Source organism: Camarhynchus parvulus, chromosome 1A (assembly GCF_901933205.1).
Source record: "Camarhynchus parvulus chromosome 1A, STF_HiC, whole genome shotgun sequence".
NCBI lineage: Eukaryota > Metazoa > Chordata > Aves > Passeriformes > Thraupidae > Camarhynchus > Camarhynchus parvulus.
Window position 1 is genome coordinate 47,843,284 of NC_044586.1, and position 19,898 is coordinate 47,863,181.

At 41.7% G+C, this 19,898-nt stretch overlaps 1 protein-coding gene across 5 annotated transcripts in view; it reads right to left on the minus strand.

The window, feature by feature from the left end:
• Positions 1-19,534, minus strand: part of TSPAN12 (tetraspanin 12) — a 41,116-nt gene extending 21,582 nt beyond the window's left edge. For 2 of the 5 annotated variants that reach the window (XM_030960180.1, XM_030960177.1), the window contains exons 1-4: positions 19,370-19,527; positions 18,883-19,019; positions 7,437-7,519; positions 6,677-6,812 (exon numbers count right to left, since the gene is read on the minus strand). In XM_030960180.1, the coding sequence (XP_030816040.1) occupies positions 6,677-6,812; positions 7,437-7,519; positions 18,883-18,948 (285 nt within the window). In that variant the 5' untranslated portion in view covers positions 18,949-19,019; positions 19,370-19,527. Of the gene's footprint in view, positions 1-6,676; positions 6,813-7,436; positions 7,520-18,882; positions 19,020-19,369 lie in introns of those variants that run through there. The other 3 variants (XM_030960179.1, XM_030960182.1, XM_030960181.1) reach the window with 3 other exon arrangements.
• Positions 19,535-19,898: the final 364 nt, after the last annotated feature.

Consider the following 19,898-nt stretch of genomic DNA (forward strand, 5'->3'; position numbering starts at 1 on the left):
GCTTCCTTCATTTGTCTACCTGCTCTTTATTTTCTACCAAGGAAATTACATACCATAAAAATGTTTCCTTAGTCAAGAAAACCCTTTTTCTTGTAAAATAGACCTATTTGGTGCTGATACATAATGACTCTCCTTCAGCATACCCCAAGACACTTCAAACAATCAACATTTTGAGTGAAGAAATGCTCTTATGATATAAAACTGTCTTATGATATAAAACCAGCCCCCACGCACACAGCAAAGTGTCTTTGTGGTTAAATAGGCAAAAATGATGATTCAACAAGAAAGAGATTAATTTACCTGGCAGGACATCCACTCATACTCAGTTTGTGGCAACAAGAACGCAGCTGAACAAGGCATACCCTATCAGTGAGGCTGGGCTGTGTCTCAGACAAGACACAGAGATTTGGCGAGGCTTTGTGGATTCATATTCACACTCCTTCCTTGCTCTTAGGAACTTCTTCCATTTCCTATTCATTTCAGCAGAGAAAAAAACCTGAGCAAACAAGCAATGAGAAAACAGGAGCAGGAAAGGACAGAGAGGGGAAAAACCCCACACTATGGCAGCAAGGCCATATATTATCTCAGCAGCTCCCCATCTTTGCTCAGTCAAGATGCAGCAGCTCTCGTTCCCATCCTGGTATCACTCACAGCTCTCTACTCTTCAACAACCCCAGTGCCTTGAACCTACAATCATATCAGTCCCTGTCTTTTCCACAGTTTTGTGGTACCCTCATCCATTACTTAACCAACCCTTTTATTACTATCTTCCCTCCTCTTTTGACCTTGGAGCATTATTCCAGAGCCTTTTTCAGTTCTGGTGCTGTTTCGTTCTCCTCTACTGCCCTGGGCATCAATGACCTTGAAGAACTCGGAGGAAAGAAGCAGTATTAACAGTGTAACAGGTGGCAATGAGGGAAAACAAGAACAAGGAAGAGCTACAAGGCTTGCTCCAAAAGGATCATGAGGCCAAACACAGCGACACCCAGTCAAATGAACACTCATGATGTAAGTCCCCAAAAACAAAGTAGCCAGTTCCCATGAGGTGAGCCTAGAAGTAGAGCAGGCAGTAAAAAGCATGGCACAGGAGTCCAGACAGCATGTGTCATGCAGAAAACACTGAAACCGTGAAATTACTACTGCCAATAGTTATCTACCCTTCAGCACTGTGCCTCTTTCCTAAAGCAAGAGCAAAGGTCTCTTCCCTAATGAAGAAATATACAGAAAATAATTAAAATTCATGGCCTCCTAATGGCACTATCCAACCTTGCTATCCTAAGCCAAATGCATTTCCCTGAACTGCCCTCAAGAGGCCAGACAGTTTTGTTACTTGGAGCTGCTGGACAACAGCACCAAATAGTGCTGCATTGCCTCTGCAACACTGCTGAGCATTTAGGGCAGCTGCTCAGTGCCTGGATGAAAGCAGCAGATCATCACCATGATCACAGCAAACATTTGGATTTAAGTCAAGTACTTGCAAGAAGACCTGGACACTCCTACCAGTTCAATTCCTGTCATGCTTCCCCATGCTGCTCAAACACACAGCTGCCCTTGCTTGCTGTGCTCCGCAAGCTGTGTTCCGCAAGCACCTTCATTGCCCAATATCCCACACGACCAGGCAGCTTGTCTCCTCTGTAGGCTCCCTCTCCCACTTAAGGAAATTAGGAACTGTTTCAAAGCACTTGCCTTGGAAAAAGTCTTTTAAGGACATACACAGCAAGGATTTATTTATATCAGGGAAGACAAGGTCAACAAAATGCACCATGCTTACACAGGAAGACAGAGAGATTGGCACTGAACCCCAGGACCAATGTACTCCACTCCACAGAGATGGGAGCCCTAGAGGGTGAACACTTTCCTGCAAAGCCTGGCTTAGTTCTGTGGTGACACTGTGGCATCACCAAAATCCATCTCAAAATCAAAAAACTTGTCTGAACCTTAAAAATCCTGATCTAAATAGGAAAGACACTTGCTCTCCATTTCAAGGCAAAAAGATATATAGTAATTAGTACCATCTCGAGGAGTTTACCTTTGAATTCAAAGTTAGAAACATAGAAAGAAAAAAATACTCTATTTTTTAGTGAAATTTGCTCATATACTGGGGTATAATAAAAACTGGTGAACTTTCAGTGTATTTTCTCTTACCAGTGGAACATTAAACAAGCAGCACTTCAGAATGCAAGCTTAATGTCCAGCCTCTTAGTTAGGCTATCTAAAACTGAGGTTTAGCAGAGTACTGTCTTCTTATCAAACCTGAACTACAGTATTATAAACACATTTAAACCAGTCTTTCAAACAAGGTAGGCCAACCTTTCTTGTGAATCTCTGTCTTCCTCCCACTCATAGCAGATTTGTAAATGGGCTGTTGATAAAAGCGGCAAAATACAAACTCAGTCTGTCCAGCTTAATACTAAACTGCATGGGTTTACACCAAGTATGTTTGTTAGCTATTTCTTCCCTTCAGTGCTTGGTATCTACATAATTTAGAAATACTTCTGGTTGGTAAATAACAATTCCAGTGCCAAATGTTAGTACAAGGTATTGGAGCAGCTGTAACTGTGCTAAGAGTCCACATGGATGGGAATGAATATCCTCTCTTACTACAGAGCAAATAACCTATACTATGTGTTACTGCAGAAACGCATGCTGCCACAAAAAGGGGAAAAAAAACAGAAAACAAAATTTGTTATCACCAAAGTCTCATATTAATTCCTGCCAACTGTAGTCATAAGTACTACAGAATAGTTGATGCTGTGGCACTGTAGAGCAGCTAACATTTCACACAGAGTAAGAATGCCTTCTAGGAAGAAAACATTAGCAATTATTGGTATCTTGCAAAATAGCAGATGTCCAAATTTAATCAACCCTGTTACCTCTGCATCCACATGGACTGAAATGGGTGTATCTGTATAGAAGAATTTGCCACAAGAGTGATACAGCCAACTATATCTCAGCACTCTTTAGATAGACTTCACAGAAACCACAAATTTAATGATGTTTGGTTTGGTTGTGTTTCAACTCAATACACAGCTTAGTCTACCAGAGTCCTGTTTATAACCAGGTTCCACCAGAACCGAATTAATAAGCTCTTTAACCACACACCAACAGGGTCTAACAATGTTTAGCTCTGAGGAATATTTATTACTCTGTCAACTATGTGATAAAAATCAGTAACAGGATTTGCCCTGTTGACCATCAAATATTTCTAATAGTTTTTCCCCTTTGTGAAAACACACACAAATTTGAATCCTGTGCTGTTTGAAGGCTGCAGTTACAGAAAAGTGATGGTTAAAAATACAAGAACTCGCAATGAAAATTTCACCCAGGAACGATCTTCCAGTAGAATTTTCATGAAGCTCTTCTTGCCAAGCACCAGAGCTTACTTTTGCTATTTTAATAAAACAAGAACTCAAAAAAACCCCAAACAACAAAAACAAAACCAAATAAATAAACACGCCCCCCCAACAACAATTAAACAAAAAACAAACTAAATTTAAAAATAACATAAAAACAAAACCAAAACAACCTACCCACATCCTTAGGTTACTACTCTTAAAGAATATATGCACTTTTTTAGGGCTTGGGTTTTTTCAGTTAGGCAATGTGCACGAGAAACTTTGATCCAAAAGAGAGCCTCAGAAGAAGAGAGGCAAAGTATCTTTTTTCAAATCCAGCAGCAATCTTATTGAAAGAACTGTACCAATCACCATAAAATTGGGACTCTCCCATCCTTGCACTTTTCATGCATCCAAGTCAGTGACTTCGAAGAGCTCAGATCTTCCACTTTAGGCTGGCATCACAGCTACTTCTACATGAGAATGTTGGTCAATCACACACAAAAAAATACAGAAACTCAAAGTACACATGGACTCTTCAGACCAACTACCCTTCAGGACATATTTCTGAAGTAATTAAAAGGAAATGATCATAGCTTTAAAATGCTGGTTCTACAAAAAGTCCAGAGCATGCACCTCAGAAGACTGAGGTTTTACATCTTCCTACTATTAAGCTGAGCAAACATGAGTTTGATCTATACCTATGCCCCCACGTGAAGACAGAAATGTTTCAAGCATTTAACTCCAAGACAAAATTTCAAGAATGAAATTAAAATGATTATGTATTCAAATGTATTAAAACTGAACACTATATTTATTTTATTGTCTTTACACTTTATTACATTTTCTAAAAATCCATTTAAATTAACATCAGCACTTCCAATGAGCATGCTGCCAGGAACGTCAAGACTTGTATCCAATTATCTGTGCATGCCATCATTATGGCTTTCATGTACTTCAAAAAGAAGACTAAAAGCATGATTGAAGAGGTTGTTAATGTTTTACATGAAGGTTCTTTTCTTTTAGTTCATCTGGCTGAACAAAAGCTCATTTTGTTGATCCATCAGTTTTCTGATTAGTCTGATGAATGAAGCATTGACTTATGTCGGCATACTTCTGTATGGTATAACATAACTGCATTCATTTGACAATCAATCAAAGACAATGACATATTTAGGAAGATATAATTTAGTTTTGCTTATCATTTTTTTTAGCAAGAGCGAATCTCAAGCTCCTGAAAATGAAATATTGCAACATAAAATGATAGAAATGTCTTGTTTTGATTTAGTTTAACTTGACTGCCTAAACACACTTCAAATTATTTATTTCCAGATGGCACTAAAAGTTATAAATTATTTCTTCTATTCACTTGCACTGTAAATAAACTGAAGGTCAAAACTAGTTTTAACTTCATTATCTCTTGAAGTATTAAGGCGGGTTTTTTCAAAGCTTATACCAAAAATATCTTTTTCTTTCCCCAGATACTATGTGGCACTGATCAACATCATATATATAGTTACTTTTACCTTTTAATTAATTTAATTAGTATTAAAAACGACCACCACTATAAAATAAAGAACACATTATGAAAGAAATCTTATACCCTTACAAATCCCCTAAGGTTAGTAAGTTTATCATATTTTAATACTTCAAATGTTTTGATGAAACAAAAATATATACAATGTTGTTTTAAGATATGTAAGAAAGATTTCTAGAGAAATAATTATATGGTATGAAATTACATTAATCCATTACTCTTACACACATGCCCATAACTAAGTAATTGTCTTACAACTTGTCTCCATTGATTTCAACATTGCAATGTTAAGATCTAGAAATAAAAAATGCATGACTATGTTACTCTAACATGTTCAGATTTAAATGAGAGTTTTCCCCAACAATATAGTTTTGAAATAACAATCTTCACACTGCATACAGGCTCAACAAAATATTCAAAAGGAGAAACAGCACTGCCCTCTTGCAACTGAGGAACACTTGTGTCACAGACATTCAGCTGGAAATATCGAATAAAGCTTTCTCCAACCCTCTCAAATTCAAAAAAAAAAAAATACAAGACCACGGTAAAGTTTTGCAATTGTTTATTCTGCAGTTAGAATATTTCTGTTAGAGAAAAGCAAAGGTTCCATAAATCTCAGCCAATTTCTTATGCTGTTTTACAGTCATTTTGTGCAAAATCTGTGAGGTTTAGGTGTCACATACAGATCCACAAGAAAAATTCAACTGAAAGCACTCTTTGAGAATCCAAAACACAGTGCAGTGAAAAAACAACAGGAGCCCAATTCTACTTGCATGGGACCCTGGATATTCCCAAGAGCTGAAGGGTTCTAGCTGTCTGATTTCTCCTACTGCAATTACAGTAGTCAAGTCTGATAAACCTCATTGATCCTGCTCTCTTTGGCTTACAGAGTGCTTGGAATCCTGCTTATCCTCACGTTAAAAAACAGACTCCAATTCTGCAAAGAGCTACAGCTACACTTTTAAGAAGCATACAGATACATGGCACTCTTGGATCTCCTGGATTTCAGTACTGCCAACAGTCTAAAAATTTTAACTTTAAACCTTTAAAATTTGGGTGAACTTGATGGGCTTTTGTTGGAGTGGCATTTTTTTTGGTTTACTGTTTCTTTAATTGTCCCCAAATTCACTGACTTCCAGATGAAGAACATGGTGTTTGGCTCCCTTGACAGTCAAAGCCACATCACAAATAAACTATACACAAAGCCTTGTGCAGGAAAGACTACTACATTTCAGCTGCTGTCAGCTCAGTTATATACTCTCCAAATGAAGGAAAAAGATGGGTATTTGGAATTTATTTTTAAACTTGCTCGCAACCAAATGCAACTGCAAAATTCCACATCCATGTAAGAGAAGACAAAGTGTCTGAACATACTCAGAATTAACTTTCATCACCTACAAGTGCTGTTACTTTACACACACAGTCAGCAGTGGAATAATGCAAAGTCTAGGTTAGGTAGCTGTTGCTCAGCTAGGAGTCAAAACAGCAGCATACAGGTTTATTTCAGAGTACTCAGAATCATGTCCCTATAATTATTAGTACTGAAGAGATTGAGTTATTTTTCCCTTCAGCGACTCCTCTACTAAATGAAGTGAATTTTTGCAATTGAGACACTGCTTGTCTTTCAGTCACAGCATAATGCAGTTTAGGCAATAAATTATTTCCTACTGTGTGCTTTGCAATTACAATTCCTCACCGATACCGTAGCTCAACAGGGTAATAAAAAATAATCAGTATTTATCTAGTGCCTGTGGATTAAACCTTTCTAACACTCCTGAAACAAAACAGAAGTTATGAAACATACCCAGACAAGGAGCAACAGATTTCTTTTCACTGTTCCACAGTATCCCAGCATTCCAACTATGATGAGGAAACAGCAGACTGCAATCATAACTGGGTGGACCACAGGAAAGTAAGTCAAAATGACAGCCTCCTCCACCCTAAAAACCAATCAGAACAATAATCAAAACAAGCACAATCACAAAAAAATTATATAAAAGAAAAAAATCAGCCATTAAGAATAAAATGGTGATTAGCAGACGCATCCTTTCCAGCACCTTACACATTTCACAAAAAGCTCTTCAACATGGTTTTAAAGCCAAATGCTGCATTTGGGTACCAAAAACTGCCTTGTCCAAAACCTCTCTGGAACAAAGGTAATCTTCCTGCGCTGCACTTGCCAGTATGCAGCACGATGAGGCCCTGTTTTATCTCCAGGGCTCATAAGCACTGCTGTAATAAAATTACAGAATTTGTAAATCTCTGGAGTGAATAAAGTATTCAAAACTAAACAGTAATATAATTTGATTACATATTGTCAACAGATCAAAAATTGATCTCTGTCAGAAGAGAAAGGCACATGATTGAAACCCTACCTTTCCCCTTTTTCTAATTTCAACTAGTGCCAAAATTGGAGCAAAAAATGCACCTTCCAATACATCAATGATTAGTTTAACTGAAAGATCCTCAATTCTGCAAGTCCTAATTAAGAAGCTTACCACACAGAATGAACATCTACCCTAATCAGTAACCCACACAGATTAGAAGTTTAACTAAAGCTTTACCTTGTTTCTGCAGTTAAAGTGAGAACATTATTCAGGTAGTCTCTCAGCCAAGCAGAAACCCCTAATATGCTGATGGACATCAACTAAAAAGAAAACATTAAGTTATTTATCATGTGTTTAACGCAAATTACAAGATCATTCATAATTTAAGCAGAGGATCAATCATCACTAACATCTTTCATGCATTCATTTATTTGAACAACATACTGTCCCCAAAACTGTACTTCTATATGCTTAGAATTGGTTTTCTGTCCAAGTATTAGAGTGCCAGCGACAATAATCTTTTCCACATAGTGACGCTACTGCTGGCTCCTCTCCCACCACTGCACAACATACCACAGAAACAACAGGGAGTGCTTACACTGCTAAAATCAGTGACTCTTCAGGGCTCACAAGTGACACACATCAGTCTGCAGGAAACCATGAAGCCATGCCCAGGTACACAGCTAGTGAAGAAAAACCTGATACAACAGTCCTGATACACTGACACTCAAGAGAGGAGATTTATCTTGGGTTAAATTTAGAAGAATCTGATTCTCTTGCTCATTCTGACACAGTCACACCATGAACACTACATCTCAGTTTCCTGAACCATAAAATGAAAATAAAACTAACTGTATTTCAATTACAAACCATATAAAGCATTTGGGTATCTAACATGTCAGACACTTCAGAGGCATAAAGCCACTACACTTTCACCAGGACTGCTCCCACAGCAAGTAAATCCCCAAGACTGAGCTAGAATTCCCTACCATAGAATTGCCACAACCTCAGCAGACATGGATTTCTGTCACCTGATGCTGTTGTACACTTCAGCACATCAGGAGAAGCTCTGCCCTCTGATTTTCTTGAGAAGCCAAACCCGAACAACACATTCAGAACCTGCCACACTGTGACAGCACCATCTCTGCCACTGCTGGAGCAGAGGTACTGCTAGAGGACAAGGCACTCCTCACTCACTTTCACAGGGGTACCTAGGCCTGAGCCACAGAAGAGGCAGGACCTCAGAAGCACCACTGTCTTGCTGAGGGAGGGAATCCTAAGCATGCTGGCTTTCCTGAATACTTCTGTTTTCATGAACTGCATAGGAGTACGACAGGACACATCAGCATTATACTCACAGTTTCTCAAACCAGTAAGAAGTGCTAATCTCCCCTGTGGTCCTCAACATCTAGCTTCTCACATGCCCTCATATTTCCCTGAAGGCGTTTTGAAGAACAAGTTAAATGGTTCAAACCTAACAGGAAAAGTCACTCTGTGTCCATACTGGCTCCTCAGCCTGCAGCATGCCCAAAGCAAACTACTTCTGCCTTTAAGATTTCACACAAGTCCCAGCAGCTATCCCAGAGCTTCTTCCTGCTTTTCAGATCTGATGCACAAAGAACAGGCACTGCCCTGGTTGTGAGTGCTGCCTGCAGGAGCTGGGTGGCTGGCATGCTGCAAGCATAGTCCTGGAAGCTAGTGCACGCTACATGCCTACTGTATTCACTCCTGTTCTTTATACTCCATGGGATCTGTTTTGGCTGGTGAACAGTAACAGTAAAGAACATTTTCTATTGTCTTATTTGCAGGAAGCTGCAGGAACAAGGAAAACAAGATGACTGGAATCTCCTCCTAAATAAACTCCTCCCACCTATCGCCTAAGAAAGCGTCAGGCAAACACATTACACAAGCAATCAGAAACACTAGAGAGGTAAAGCAGACTACCAGCAGTCAGCCTACTTTCTTGTTGTCAAAAGGCAATACAAAACATTTTTAACCCTCCACATCTCCCTGAAAGGCCTGTTGATACACACAGAAAAGCATTAGCTCACACATCCCCTCTGTTTATGGTAAAATATTTAAGATATATTTAAGATGTAACCCGATTTGTTACTTCATTTTACAACAGCAGTGTTCAGAAGTGAGAAGTCCATCAAACCACTGCTCAGAAACTTTCAGCAAGAGCCAGATGGTCCTGCTAGAAGAGCAGTACGAGAAAAATGATCGCTTTCTAAATAATATTCCACCTCACATACCAGACTGGTGGACTGCCTGCTCCTTCCTGTCCATTAGGCACTCTCAGGCTGCACCAATTTTGTTTCAGCCGTCAGCATGTGGCAACACATTGTACACAGCAGTGAGAGGTGGTGGATTTCGAGGAAGGCTAAACTGCTCTTTCAGCAGAGGTAAGATCTGGCAGCATACTGAAGCATGCAGGTTACTCACATGCAGGAGATCACAAAGCAAACAGGTAAAAGGCAGAGGGGACAGAAAGGACTTCCTGGAGACCAAAGTACTGAGCAGATTCTTGTCAGTAAGAAAATTATTCAGCTGGATAGAAGAAAAGGACTTGTGTGCAAAGGCAAATCAGGAAGAACAAGAACTTTAATTTCTACTCTGTCTGCCTAAATTAAGTTTTCTCTACCTAGGTACGTATTTTTGCCCATATAAAATCCATGGAAAATTTACGCAGACACATCACCAAGCTGAGGCCAACACATGGCCATGTGACTTCTACAGAAATGCTCAATGATCACATCAGAAAACATGACTCCCTCTTTATTTATGAACAGCAACTGGAAGAAAAGGACTGCTTCCTTCAACCTAGGAAACATAACCTCCACCAGTAATATAACTACATGAACACCATTTCAGTTCATAAGAACAAACTCTCTATGAAAAGCCTCTTGCATCATTCAGAAAGATTTTAGCCATTTAGATTCTCCCTGGCTATTCTCATTTAGTATGGATAACTAACAATTACTATTGTTTCTTCCTGATGTAAATTACATGCAAGAACATTCCACCTTTTATAAAGCCTGTGAAAGCCAGGCTACTGCTCAACCACTCAATGACCTTGTGCCTGGCATGTTTTCACTACCACTAACTGGTTCAGGTGTTACTGAACTTCTGCTACTCTTAAAATGCACAAGAGCTAGGTCAGCATGACGCTGAAGTGCAAGCATATTGCCTTACCTCGCTGCTAAATAGATGTTACACACAATTACCTGTGCAACACTCTCCTGCCAATCAAATTCCTAGTGAGGCATCTTTGGGCACTGTATTTTCAAGAAAGTCCAAAGTGAATTGTTACTCTGAATGACCTGAAAGCCAGAGTGCTGTGACACACTCCATTCACAGGCATGAAAGTCAGTAACAGCATCCAGCTGGGGTGACAGGAAGGTGTGGGGCAGAAAGTGAAGGCAAATACTCAAGAGGCTCCTCTTGAAAAAAAGAGGCCTGTAAAAGAGCAAACTGATAACTCAAAATAGCAATTCAGAAATAAGTTCATTACAAAAGGTGTATTTCATAGTACATAAGCCAGCAAGTGCTTGGTACCTCTTCCCTAACAGAAGGAAATGATGGGGAAAAAGCTGCATCCCCTCTGATCAGCAGAAGTGAGCCTCAGGGCAGCAACACCCTGATGGATGAAAGATGCCTCTGCAACACCAGACTGTCCTGCATAATGACTGATGTTTATTTTAGTGACAAAAGATTATCAAGTACTAGCTCCCATTCATCAATCCGCTTGCTCACCTGCTCCATAGCCACAAAGGGAATCACAGCAAGAACACAACACACATGTCTGGCCTCCACAGCCTCCTGCTGACTCAATGTGCAGATGTGCAGCCCTGTAAAAGCACTAAACATCCTCAAGTGCCAGATGACATCAAGAAAGCTCCAGGCATCCACCACTTCACACCACCTACAGCACATGCAGATCTTCAGCCAGCAGCACAAGAAGTCCATCAACACTAGCAGTACAACTGAGTCCAGGCACTCAGTAGGCAGAAACAGCAACAGCCTCCCCAAAAACCTTGGTGTGCATCCAAACCCACCAGCAAGTATCAGCAGGCACAACACTGCAATTCACTGCCAAGTGATTTTCAAGAAGTCATGGGCAAGAGCAAGGTCCTGATTACAGCTATTGTTGGTTCATTTGAAAGATGATAAAACTGTGGCCCCAAAAAACTGGCAGTCCCCACTTCAGTCACTGCTTCGAAACAGATTCATATGTATAATACAGTTAAAATCTGTATCAAGCAACCATATGAAAGAACACAAGTTTATGACAAAACTGCTAAGACAATTCTCACATTAGCAGTAACATCATTTCCCCAAAAAGTTCTCATTCAAGTTTCTCTCATGACAGCCAGTCTGCTGCGCTGTAAATATGACATGATAGTATGCATAAAATATGTTTATTTGTTGCAGCTGGCTGCAAAAGTCACTATGGGTTTAATTCTGAGCTGTCAGAGTATGTTGTATAGCCATCAACACGACACTGAGGAGTTCACAATGATGCCTACTGTAATGCTCTATTTTAAATATACTTTCACACTGATTGAACTTAGGTAATAAATTCTATTTTTATATATGAGCAATATGCACACAATAATATATTACATTTTCAAATTAATTTCTAATGTAAAGTTTTTAAAGCTACTGAAAGTTTTCTCAGACAACTGAATTAAAATATCCAAAAACAGACTTCAGCTATTAGGAGCGATCATTTCCAAGCATAGTTTAAATTGTCTTTGGAACTCTCTTACATAAATTAGACATCAAAATTAAAATATAAAATTATCTGCAATTTATTAAGTATATCTTTTAAGCCATTATTTTGAAATTTCTACTCCCAGTGTCGCTGAGGCCATACTTAAACTGGAAAATAAATCTGCATTTCCAATTAATAAATTAACATGGATTTCCGTATCTAAGGGAGCAAGTCCAATTGATCTTGCTATATCCACATCTGTGTTCACACTCTCTCATCATTTTTTTTCATTTGAACATTCTAGTACATTCATTTTACTTTTGCTCAAATTTCAGAATATTTTTTAAATATTAAATCAGAGGAAAGATTAGAAGTATCTTCCATACCAAAAATCACACATGGTCATTTTTATTCTAACAGATGGGGTAAACATCTTCAGGCCACATCGGATATCCATAATGAAACACTGACTAACAGCACGACAGAGCAACCTGCTTTGCATGAAAATGTTTCTGGCTACAAGAAAATGACTTCCAAGATATGACAACATTCATCAAAATATGTCCCATAATTTTAGTTTAAAAAAAAGGCAACAAAAAAACCCCACCACAAACAAACAAAACCCAAAACACAAAACTTGTGAAAATCTTCCTGTTAAAACTGATTTGGGTAATCTGAGCTACGACTAACCCTTACCAAAGGACAGAGGGGATACATCACTACAAGGTCATGAGCACGCCATAATGCTTTTACAGGATTTTCACTATTAGGTTCAATATTCAGATCATTGAACAAACACAGGTAACTCAGATCCATAAACAGACAGCTACATTTTTTTGGGACAGACGGATATAAGGGTGGAGGAGGGGAAACAAGAGGCCTTGTTTTTCTGTATTACCTGGCAAAACCACTTAAATGTTTAGAGAAAGAATTGCCTATAAAAAGGGAAATCCCCTATTTCCTAAAAAAGCACCTTTGATTCTATAGATATTCCAACATTTCATTTTAGCTAAGCTTCCTACAAGGTTATGCCTTGGTCCCCTCCCACATCAGTAAACAGCTGAAGTACGTTCATATTTGCACTTTGAATCTGGGTTTGCTTGCACAGCTGCAACAGCGAGTTAGCAACCTGCTCCACATTTGGCACGGTCTGGAACTTGCACACTTTGCAGTAAGGCAACTGCTGGAGCACTGAGAGGCTGCTGAGAGGTCACCTTCCCAGGGAACATGAGCCAGTTTTTCAGCAGGTGGCTGTTCAAGGTGCCCAGAGGAAGCACAGTAGAAAGAACAAGAGCCCAAGCATGCAAACAAAGATGAGGTACAGTCCTACTGTGTGTCAGACTCACATCAACCTCTGGGCTGTGTAGCACAAGGGTACATTAAAAGCAAAGAATGATAAAGAAGTGCACATATTGCTCCAAGCACCCTCTCTACAACTACTCAGGCACTGCACTTCTTGTTGGACATGACTTGTGCCACTTTTCCCTCAAAAGTAATCATCTCACAGCCAAGACATCTTTTGCTCTGGGGAGGAACAGGCATGCGCTGCCCATCACAGGCAATCCAGAACAATGCTCACAAGTCAAGTATCCCAATCCATATCACAATCCACACATCACCATGATGTGCCTTCACATATATACAACATACTCTTAATTTTATTTCTTTAAGAGTTTGCTTTTATTCATGGACAGTAGTCAATCTCAGAGATGCAGGCAAATTATTTTTAAATTCAGCATATATATATGTATATATATATACACACACACTTAAAAAGAGCATGTGTTTCCTGTGAGCCACAGGACTACACGTTAGCTGTTAGTGGGTTTATACCTAACTTTCTTGTTTTACACGTGAATACCCATGAACACACAAAGATTATTAAAATGAACCTGCATTTTTATTTAAATCACATAGTCCTATAAAAATGTACAAAATTAAACTGTCCCCTACACCTTGTGAAATAGCTACAAGATATTTTAAAAATTGTTATTATTCTATGAGCCTTGTCTAGAGCCTGCCACAGACTCAAGACGAGAATCTTCAGGGTACAGGAGCATATTTGGCACAGGGTACTGGAGATTCATGAATAATTGGATCGCTACCTTCTAAAAAACGAGATGTGAATTTAAAGAAAGAAAAAATATAAAAGTACCTACATGCCAGATGGAACCTTCCAGTTTGCTTCAGACTGTGGTCTACCAGTATAAACAGACAGCTTCAAATTTTCCTTCCCCCTGAGCTATGGGCTCAAATCTTGTCAGCACAGGTTTGTGATCCACCCTCCAGGTTGATGCAATGAGTTCCACAGCATTAATTGTGAGTATTACCAAAAAAGTGTCTGTGATTCATTTCTTTCTGAATGGCAATTAAAAAGCATAGTAATGCAACTTCTAACATTTGGTGGAGTCTGAGTTTGTTTTCTCCATTTCCATTAGCACAATAAGCCACTCTATTTCAAGACAGTTTTCCAGAAACTCATCCAGCAATTCACAGCTGATATGCCACTCAGGGTGAGCCATATCACCTACAAAGATACTTGGAATAAAAATTTATATAGAGGTAGACACAAAGTTGACTTATGGCTGAACTCCATCTTGTTAGGACATAGTCTAGTGTTGTTAACAATGTTGTATAAATATTACAGCCTAAAGAAACCAAAAAGTAGGAGATTTCTCAAACACCAGAATTAAAAATACTTCTTGTCCTTTAAAACTCCTCCTATAGCTTTCTCTGTTGAAAGCATTCCTTTAAAAGGACAGCATATTCCCACAGAAGACACAGTTATTTTCTTTATACAAAGAATGTTAAGAAAAGCAGGTTTTAATTCCACATGTCTAAACTGCAGTCTCTAAAATCGGAGGATATTAGCCTAAAACACAGCTTACTGTGCTACAGGTACCTGGCCAGGCAGTGTTCATTTCAATGGATATTATTTGCCACTTAAAACATTGCCCCAAAATTTTCATTCCAAGTATCTACAAATCCCACCAACAAGAGTGGAAGTCAAAACACAAGAGAAACAACTTCTATGCAGAATACGGTTTCACAGAAGGCAGGATAGACTGATTTTTTTTTCTCATATCACATAGACTTGAAAAATACAGCAAAAAAATTACAAGATTCAACACATGTGTTTGAAGTTGGATAAAACAGGAAATAAAATATCACTGCTTCCAACCGCCCTTAGTTACTTCCTAGCACAACACTCATATTCATTTGCTCTGAGTTCTCAATTAGTACACAGAGGCAAAACTAGATTTAAGAACGCAAAGTATCCAAATGGAAAACTAACTGGAAACATGCTCCACTTTCATTTTATGTGATTTTTTTTTTAACTTGGTTCACAAACACAAGCTCAAGATAGATGCAAACAATTTCCACTACCTGCCAGAAGTGTTTATTGGCTGCAATCACACAAGTGAAATTAAATGGTACTGCTGAAGGAAATCTTAAACACTGCTCAACAGAAAAAGCATATCCATCCTAGGCAAAAAAAGCTCACAAGGTGAAAGAAAAGTGGCACCATCGCTGTCTTGGCTCAAACATCCACTGACACTATTAATCATCAGTTAAGAGAGCCTTACCACCTGTGACACAGTCAACTGCAACTTACAACCTTGATTTGTCCACAGCACTACAGTACAGTCATCCTCAATTACAAGCAACACAACAGCAGCTGCTCCTGCCTCACATGCTCACCAGGAAAAAAAAAAAAGTTTTTAGTTTTCTCAAGACAGAAAGTCTATATAGACTTTTTTATGCACTTCCTGCCACGTTATACTTTGCTTTTCTTCCAAAAAATTGATTAAATTATTGTGTTGCTTTTAGTTGCATTACTGTTACTCATCTATTTCAACTATTAATAACTTTTTTTAAAGAACATACATGGCTAAGCTGCTAAGCAAAGTAGAACAAACCTGTACATCTCAAAACTACTGCTTTGCTTAATCCTCTACTACTGTAAGCAGCCAGGAGGCTGAATTTTCCCTTTATCCAGCACCATTTGCCAGTTCCTGTTCCAGCACAACCCACACGGGCTGCACTCCAGCATCTCCTGTGATAGGTCTATGCCATTATTACAGGCTGACCACGTTCTCTGACTGAAGTTCTGCCTAGTATAAATGCTTGGAAAGGTGGTTTGACTAGGAAAACAACCACAGCAAAATACAGAACAGTGGCAGCACTGCAAAGCGTGGCAAAGAGGGATTCTGCGAGGACAAGTCATGCAGCGCTCAAAATGAATGATGATACTCATGTTACACCCAGGACTGCTACTGAGCTGGGACAGCATCAGGAGCTTGACAACCCAGCAAAGCCCCCACCAGAAGGAAAAACCGTGCAGTCTCATAAACTGCATATAACATATTTGAAAAGCCATCAAAACTAAATTTCTCCAAGTCCCAACACACATACTATCTAGATATAACAAAGACCAGCACTGTCCCTAAGAACAGCCGTAGGAACACATCTTCCCTCAAGAACCACTAAAATAGGCTGCTTAGCTAAGCACTAAAACCACAAAACACCAAATCATGCCTTTTTGGAGGTCTTCTCTTTTATTAGGCTGTCCAGAATTTAATATACTGGAAATAGTAGTGTTACAGAACATAGAATCAAGTTGGATCCCTCAGTCTCGCAAATTATGCTAAGAAGTGATACCCATTTATAAATATATCTGAGAATTGCAGAAGAATGAAACCAAATGTTAACTGCAGGATTTAGTCTGAAGGATATTCCTTGTTCAGGGCACTGTCAAAAAAACCACAGCCAAAAAAAATTAGAAGACTGAGGATGTCCTGAAAATGCAACTCGCTGCAGTCAGATGCATGCTTCAGTTGACCATGGAAAAAGCTTCCAGAAGGGTATCATCAGGTCTATGACCAACACCAGTCACTTAATAAACAACAGTTAGAGCACTGATGATGAATTTATTTCCATCTTGTAAGAAGAAACGCTTTCAGCAAGTTGCAGGTCTTGAAGTACCAATCCACTCACTTCCACAAAACCAATGTTTTTCTGGAGCAGAAAAGGCAGTACATTTACTGGTCCATTATAAAACATGATGACCTACCACAATAGAGCCTTGGCCTTGCAGCTGATTGCTTATGGATTATTTACAGCTCAGCAGACTTTAGGTCAAAAGTGACAGAAAGCATTGTAACAACACTTCCTGCCTGCCTCCCTCTCATGCACACACAGGTACATCACAGCTCATCAGCTGAGCTCAGTAAAAAAGTTTATTTTCAAACAGAGCATACAGCCGTACATTTACAAGCAATACTATGGAGAATCTACAAGGATAGCAGCAGAGTGACTGACAAAGTTCTCTCACTCCTCTGCTTCCACAGGCACCAAACCCAACCAAATAACGCAGATGGCGGTGTTTTGCAGCCACCATCCGCACCTTCAGTTTTCCAGCAGTATTCATGATCAGACTAGACATTTGTGTCATCTTAAGGAGCTTCATATGCACTATCTATCCTCACCAAGCTGGCAATGACAAATGCTGAAGTCCTATCACACATACTGGGACAGCTGCACACAGGACACACTTTGAAGTTTACTTCAGATGTTCTCTTCTAACAGCTTGACAGTCAGACCTTACCAGACAGTGTCCTGCACAGTTTTATTCAGGACTTCAAAGGCTTCATGACCTCAGCTTGAACAAAGCAATCCTTTTTGTACAAAAACTACCATTCTGTTCTACATGCTGTTTAACAGTTTTCTCTCTCATTCATATTCTGATTTCCACTTAGTTTTCAGTTATCATGGGACTCCATGTCAATTCCAAAGCCCCTGCCACTGCCAGGGACACCTTTCACCTAGAACAGGTTACTCAAAGCTTGAACACTTCCAGGAATGAGGCAGACAAAATTTCTCTAGGCAACCTGTGTCAGTGACTCACTGGTACCACAGTAAGAATTTCTCCCTTTATAATATGTAATGTAAACCTACTCTCTTTCAGTCTGAAGCCACTCCCCCTTGTCCTGTCACTACATGCTCTAGTAAACAGCCCTTCTCCATCTTCCTTGTAGGCTCCCTTCAGGTACTGGAAGGCCCCAAATAGGTCACCTCAAAGCTTTCTCTCTTCCAGGCTGAAAAATCCCAATCCTCTCTGCCTTTCCTTGCAGAAGAGCTGCTCCACGCCTCTAACGATTCCCTCGGGACCCACACCAACAGGTCAATATCCTTCCTGTGTTGGAGATTCCAGAGCTGGATGCAGGTAGAAAAAAAAATCAGATATAAACTAGGCTTGATCCCATCCCTGCATCATTCAAGTCTAGAGCACCTCAAGAGCCAGCCCTGATGTGAGCGCCAGGTGTGAGCCCCCAGTGTGCGCTGTCATCTCACCGGCATCCCTTACCACGCACAAATCTCATCTGTTCAAGTGAAAGAGATTTCATTTGTTGCAAATGAGTGAGGACTCCAAAGATATCCATCCTGCTGTTTCTTCAAAGCTCCAAAAGTTTAAGGAATAAGAGTTGATCACACCCACTTGTGCTGAGAGTGAGAAACCCTGCTGCTATAAATACAGCTTTGACTGAAATCCTCAAAACAAAAGGCCTTGCCTGCCACTTAGGATCTGTCCACTGAATGCACAAAAAAGACTCTGGGCTGACTATTCAAGTACCTTCGAGAGCTTGGAATTCATCTTGGGTCACAGGATGCTCTGAAAATCACCCAGTCAAGAAACCACCTGTGAATATTCCCCTCTTTACATATTACAGGTACACCAATTCCCACGAGTAACCCTAATTCAATTTTACTTCCTACTAGTTTGCAAAGGCATTTTTTTCTCCCAGTAAAATGTTCTCGCCTGCGGGAGCTGCCTGGCATGGGGCCAAGGGCACCAGGGCGGCACCTCCGGCCCCGGCCCGGCGCGGGCAGCCCGCGGCCGTGCCCGCCCTTCGCCTCCGGGACGGCACCTGCCCGGCCCGGCCCGGCCCGGCCCGCCGCACTCACCCAGAAGAGCAGGTTGAGGGCGTAGAGCAGGCAGCGCAGGCACTTCACCGAGTCCTCCCTGGCCATGGCGAGCCCCCGCGGGACACAGCCCCATCCTCTCACCACATCCTCCCTCCCGAGGCCGGGCCGCCGGCGCCCTGCAGGAGAAGAGGGGGAGAGGGGTTGGAGAGTCCGCCTTACAGAGGGACCAGCGCGCAGGTGGAGGCGGCGGAGCCGCGCTGAGCCCGGACCGGCCGCGCCCCGCGGAGACCCCCGGCAGCCTCCCCTCCCCTCCCCTCCCGCCCCGCCCGGAGACAGCGAGGGGCGAGCTGTTCTCATAAAAATAATAAATGCGCGGGCAGGGAGAAGCCGCGGGCTACGCCAGCGGCACAGCGGAGCTGAGCTGAAGGCAGCAGGGGCACGGCCGGGGGACGCCAGCTCCCTCTCAGCTCAGGATGGACGCGCTGCCCCGGGGAAGCAGGGCGGCCGTGGGACAGCGGCCACTTACCGCCCGGACGCCTCCCGCACTCACTTGCTCCGGCGAGGGCTCATGGGGCCGGGGCGCGGCAGCGCAACGCGGAGCCGCGTCGCCCATGCCCTGCGGCGGGCGCGGGGGAAGGTCCGGTCCCGGCGAAGGTCCGGCCCGGCCCGGTCCGGCCCCGAGGCTGCCCCGGCCCCTCCGCCCCGCCCGCAGCGCTCCGCCAGCCCGCGGCTCCCGCGCATGCGCCACCGCCCGCCCGGTCCTAGCGCCGCCGCCAGCGAGGTCCGGGAGCGGAGAGACCTCGGCGGGGCCGGGCAGCGCTGTGCCATCGTTGGGGCCGGGCAGGACTGTGTCCCCGGCGAGGCTGTGCCCCCGGATCCCGGGCAGGACTGTGCCATCGGTGGGGCCGGGCAGGACTGTGTCCCCGGCGAGGCTGTGCCCCCGGATCCCGGGCAGGGTTGCGTCCCCGTCGGGGCTGTGCAGGGCCGTGCCCCCGGCTCCCGGGCAGGGCTGTGCCCTCGGCGGGGCTGTGCCGCTGGCATACATGCTGGTGCCC